The sequence below is a fragment of the Sapajus apella genome, unplaced genomic scaffold (genome assembly GCF_009761245.1).
Source record: "Sapajus apella isolate SASKATOON/1434 unplaced genomic scaffold, GSC_monkey_1.0 scaffold2672, whole genome shotgun sequence".
NCBI classification, from domain to species: Eukaryota; Metazoa; Chordata; class Mammalia; order Primates; family Cebidae; genus Sapajus; species Sapajus apella.
In genome coordinates this window covers 1-5,418 of record NW_022439598.1, presented here as the reverse complement: position 1 = coordinate 5,418, position 5,418 = coordinate 1, and the positions used below count along the sequence as shown (strand labels likewise).

At 50.8% G+C, this 5,418-nt stretch overlaps 1 protein-coding gene across 2 annotated transcripts in view; it reads left to right on the top strand.

Moving 5' to 3' along the window:
* The window catches only part of LOC116547320 (glutathione S-transferase theta-4), an 8,013-nt gene extending 3,229 nt beyond the window's left edge, over positions 1-4,784 (top strand). The window contains exons 3-5 of one of the 2 annotated variants that reach the window (XM_032273305.1): positions 1,142-1,292; positions 2,236-2,412; positions 3,757-4,784. In XM_032273305.1, the coding sequence (XP_032129196.1) occupies positions 1,142-1,292; positions 2,236-2,412; positions 3,757-3,954 (526 nt within the window). In that variant the 3' untranslated portion in view covers positions 3,955-4,784. The remainder of the gene's footprint in view (positions 1-1,141; positions 1,293-2,235; positions 2,413-3,756) is intronic. The other variant, XR_004267027.1, reaches the window with a different exon arrangement.
* Positions 4,785-5,418: the final 634 nt, after the last annotated feature.

Genomic DNA, 5,418 nt, shown 5'->3' with positions numbered 1-5,418 from the left:
GTCTCCCTCCGTCCCCTTCACTCACTCTGATGCATGTCTCCCTCCGTCCCCTTCACTCACTCTGATGCATGTCTCCCTCCGTCCCCTTCACTCACCCTGATGCATGTCTCCCTCCATCCCCCCCTTCACTCACCCTGATGCATGTCTCCCTCCGTCCCCTTCCCTCTCTCCCCATGGCCTCCACCCTTCCCACACACCACAACCTTCCCAATAGTTGCCGGCCTCCCTGTTGTCCATTCTGCCCCCTTGGGCTCACCCTCCATCCCACAACAGAGAGGTGGATCCTTTCATGCCCTGGTTTACGTAACTCCTAATCTTCAGGATTAAGTCTGTAACCTCCCTGCATCTCCAGGGCCATCATCCGTGGCCTCCACAGTGTCTCTGTCTCACCATTCCCCAGTCACCCGCTCCCTTCTTCCAGCTGCACCCACTTGCTCTCCTTTCTTCAAATTCACCTTGCTAGCCTTACCCTGGTATTTCAGCATGTGTTTTTCTTTGCCTGTTTTTAGAGACAGAGTCTCCCTCTGTGGTCCAGGCTGGGGTGCAGTGGCACAATCTTGGCTCACTACAACCTCTGCCTCCCAGGTTCAAGTGACTCTCGTGCCTCAGCCTCCCAAGTAGCTGGGACTACAGGTGTGCACCACCACACCCAGCTAATTTTTCTATTTTCATTTTAGTAGAGACAGGGTTTCACCATGTTGGCCAGGCTGGTCTCCAACTCCTGACCTCGAGTGATCTGCCCACCTTGGCCTCCCAAAGAGCCGGGATTACAGGTGTAAGCCACCGTGCCCGGCCTGTTTTTGTTTTAGAAAAAGGATCTGGCTCTTTCACTCAAGCTGGAGTGTAGTGGTGCGACCTTGGCTGACTGCAGCCCCAAACTCCTGGGCTCGAGTGATCCTCCCGCCTCAGCATCCTGATCCGGCACGTGCTGTTCCCCTCGCTGGCCTACTCTTTCCTCTACCACCAGCCCAACTCCTACTCACCCTGCAGGTCTCCCCCCTGCCCTTGCTGACTGTCAGACAGCTCTGGTGAAGACCTTTCCCTGGAAGCCCCAGCAGTTGGGCCCAGGTCACACTGGGGTGACTAATGTAGGGGCACTCGGGACGGCAAGGACAGTGCCCCTGACTGGCCCCTTCTGCAGCGTGGCCATCCTCTCCTACCTGTGTCGCAAGTACAGCGCACCATTACACTGGTACCCACCAGACCTGCACACGCGTGCCCGTGTGGAGGAGTTCATGGCTTGGCAACACACGGCCTTTCAGCTGCCCATGAAGAGGATAGTCTGGCTGAAGGTGAGCAGGGTCACTTGTGTGGGGCTTCGGGACAAGGGGACATGGGAGTCAGGAAGGCTGGAGACCACTTCCGGCCCTGCTGACTGCTGGTGAACTCAAGTAAGTCTCCCTCCCTCTCTGGGCCTCATTTCCTCAGCTCCTTCTCTCACCTGCCAAACAGAGCTGTCAGGACTGTGGACTGAAGCAGTGGGTATGAGAGAGTCTTACTAGGGCAAGGGAAGGGCGTACAGGAGGGGCTGATGTTACTCACCGCAAGACAGCATTCCAGGCTTTCCATTCTGAACGAGAAAATCTCAGAGTCAAAGGGCCCACAGAAGGCCAGGTGTGGTGGCTCACGACTGTAATCCCAGTAGTTTGGGAGGCCAAAGTGGGTGAATCACTTGAGGTCAGGAGTTCAAGACTAGCCTAGCCGACCTGGTAAAACCCGTCTCTACCAAAAATACAAAAAAAATTAGCCAGGTGTGGTGTCGTGCACCTGTAATCCCAGTTACTCGGGAGGCTGAGGTAGCAGAATCACTTGAACTTGGGAGGTAAAGTTGGCAGTGAGCCAAGATCGGGCCACTGCACTCCAGCCTGGGCAACAGAGTGAGACTCCATCTCAAAATGAGAGAGAGAGAAAGAGAGAGAGAGAGAAAGTCTATAGATAATTTGAAAATGACAACCAGTACATGTGTCCCTACTTTTAATTGTATGCCTGTGACAGGCATCACCTAATCAATCATCACAGGATTTATGCCTGATGAGCTAACCAAATCATTGTGAACACATGGTAACTTCCGGCAATCAGAACTTCCACCAATCAGAACTGTTAAAAGAGGTGAAACTACTTTATGTCCTGGGAACTGTCCAATAGCTATCGAGCAGACAAGAGTACAGAGCCCTGGCAGGGCAGGTGGCCCAGGAGTGCAGCCTCCTCTTCCCTCCTCTTCCCAACTCTGGCCAGTTGCTGATCCCAAAGATAACAGGGGAGGAAGTTTCAGCTGAGAAGATCGATCATGCAGTGGCGGAGGTGAAGAACAGCCTGCAGCTCTTCGAGGAGTATTTTCTACAGGACAAGATGTTCATCACTGGGGACCAAATCTCACTGGCTGACTTGGTGGCTGTGGTGGAGATGATGCAGGTGTGGGGAGGGGTGGAGGAGGGTTAGACCTTGGGCAGAGGTGGAACTCCTCTGTGACCAGCTGGGCCATCACTTGAAGATAGGCTGGTGAAGTGGGAAAGGCAGATGGAGCTGCCTTGGGGGCTGTGGGAGCCAGGTCTGGGTGCCCGGTCTAGGTGACCGGATTCAATGTGTGGGCAACAGGAAGCACAGAATGTTATGAAACGGGAGGGATCACAGTTCTCCATGCTTGACAAAGATTCTTCAGTGTGGGAGGAGCTGGAGGGTGAGCCTGAGATAGGGAAAAGAACACTGCATTTCCTGGTCAATCCACCAGCATCCCCGATGCCTCCTCCTCTTGTTGGACTCCCCGGGAAATGTTCACTGGCTTCCTGGGTGTCCTTCTGGCCCTGCCTGTTTCCCAGAGCTCCAGACAGACAGCTGTGAAGGACAGCTCTCCTGGCTGGGTCTGAGCCACATCCACTGTGCGTCTGGAGACACACCTGGGTGTGGGGCATTTATGTGGCCTCTACGTGCAGGGGAGGGTGACCAGTTCTGCCTCTCAAGACACTGGCCAGGGTCTACACTCGCCATCCTGCACACCAGCTAGGGCACTGCACACTCACCAAAGAGAGTGGCCAGAGCTATGCCCAGGAGGAGGCATCCGGGATCCTGGTGGATTGGCCAGGAGACGCAGTGTTCTTTTCCCTATCCCAGAGATCTCTGACTGATAAGCAATTAGTCTCTTCGATCTGTTTGCAGTGCAGACCAGCATGAGAAAAACTCACTCTGGCCTCCCCCAAGGGTTCAGTCATAGGCTTCATCTCCCACCCCTTACATTTCACCACCACCTCACCCCTCTTGGGCTTCCCAAAGATCTTGCGTGCAAGCTAAGCTACGGGGTAGACTGCCTTAGTGAGCCAGCCAAACTGCAGGGCAGACTGCCCGCCAGGTCTCCCATTCTAGCCCCTGTGCTTGATCACAGTGGGAGGTTAAACATGGGAAAAAAACTGAGTTCTCCCCCTCATCCACATATACACACCTGGGATAAGGGGTTTCCCTGAAAGAAGGCAGGATTCATGGGAGGTCGCAGGCTGGAGAAGTGGGAGCTGCCTGGGCCAGGAGCCCTCTCAGTGTGGTTCAGAACTTGGAGCGAGAAGACCAGTGACCAAGGACCCTGGGGGATTCTGGATCCTCTATCCCCACCTACATCTATTACATAGTCTGTGACCCCTTGCTCAGGCTTGGGGAACAGCAGCCTAATTCTTTGCAGAGGCTGATGGGGAGGGCCCCTGAGGCTGTGGGCAAGGACCCAGGTGCGCTGGTCCCCAGGATGACCACATCTTTCTCTTTGTCTATACACAGCCCATGGCAGCCAACTATAATGCCTTCCTCAACAGCTCTAAGCTAGCTGAATGGTTCATGCGGGTGGAGCTGAGTATCGGCTCTGGCCTCTTTAGGGAGGCCCACAATCGACTAATGCAGCTGGCTGACTGGGACTTTTCAACATTGGATCCAGTGGTCAAGGAGAAAATTTCTGAGTTGCTGAAGAAGAGCAAGTGACCCTAGGCGCAGCCCGTCCTGCAGGGCCTGGCTGGCTCAGCTCTCTGAGCCACGTTCCTTAAAGGAAATGCTAAAAAAAAACCAAAACAAAACCCTGTTCTTTGCCTAATAAAGAACTGGAACAACCATCACAGCTGCTGAGCAACAGACAGTTGGCGTGTGTGTTGGGTCTGATGTGGAAGCGGGTGGTGGTCACAGATCCTTCCAGTTTCCCAAAAGAATTTTAAGAGTAAAGGGTTAAATATAGTTACGTTGTCAGTAATAATAGTTGGTGACTTCAAAACCCCACTTTCATTAATAGAAAAACTACAGAAGATCATCAAGGAAATAGAGGACTTGAAAAACACTATAAACCAACTGTGCACAGTAGACATGAACAGAACTTTCCACCGACAAGAGCAGAACAAGCATTCTTCTAAAGAGCATGTGGAATATTCTCCAGTATAGAGCGTATATTTAGTCATAAGTCTCAAATTTAATAAGATTGAAATCATACAAAGTATGTTCTCTGGACACACTGGAGTAAAGTTAAAAATCAAGAACAGAAGGAAAACTAGAAAATTCGCAAGCATATAGAAATTAAAGATCCCACTCTTAAACAAAAAATGGGTCAAAGAAGAAATCACAAGGGACATTAGAAAGTATCTTAAACAAATAAAAATGAAAACACAACATGCCAAAATTTATAGGATGCAGCAGCAGCAGTGCTAAGAGCAAAATTTATATCTGTAAGCATATAAATTAAAAAAGAGCAACCTCGAATCAATAACCTAACCTTATACCTTAAGGAACTAGAAAAATAAGAGCAAACTAAACCCACCACCAGTAGAAGAAAGGAAATAATAAAGATTAGAATGGAGGTAAATGAAAAAGGGAATAGAGAAACAATAGAGAAAATAAAAAATTGGATCTTTGAAAAGATCAACGAAATTGATTAGAATAGCTAAGCGAAAAAAATAAGGCTCAAATTATTCACCAAGAGAGAAAGTGGAGGCTGGGTGCAGTGACTCATACCTGTAATCCCAGCACTTGGGGAAGCCGAGGCAGGAGGATCACTTGAGGTCAGGAGATTGAGAACAGCCTGGGTAACACAGGGAGACTTTTTATACAAAAAAAAAATTTTTTTTTTAGTTAGCTGGGTGTGGTGGTGCATGCCTGTAGTCCTAACTGGGTGGCTGAGGTGGAAGGATCACTTGAGTCCAGGGGTTCAAGGTTACATTGAGATATGATTGCGCCACTGCACTCCAGCCTGGGCGACGGCATGACCCTGTCTCAAAAAAAAGAATGTGAGATACCACAGGGAGGGTGTGGCCCTGGGGTAGGGGCTGGGAGACTGGAGAGCAGCTGTTAGTGGTCTCATCGCTGCCCAGAGCAGGCAATGCCCTGTCCACCCTCATGAGCTCCTTGGACTCCTTGGACAGGACTGGCTACACATGAAAATGTGGGGACCCTTATTTTGAAATT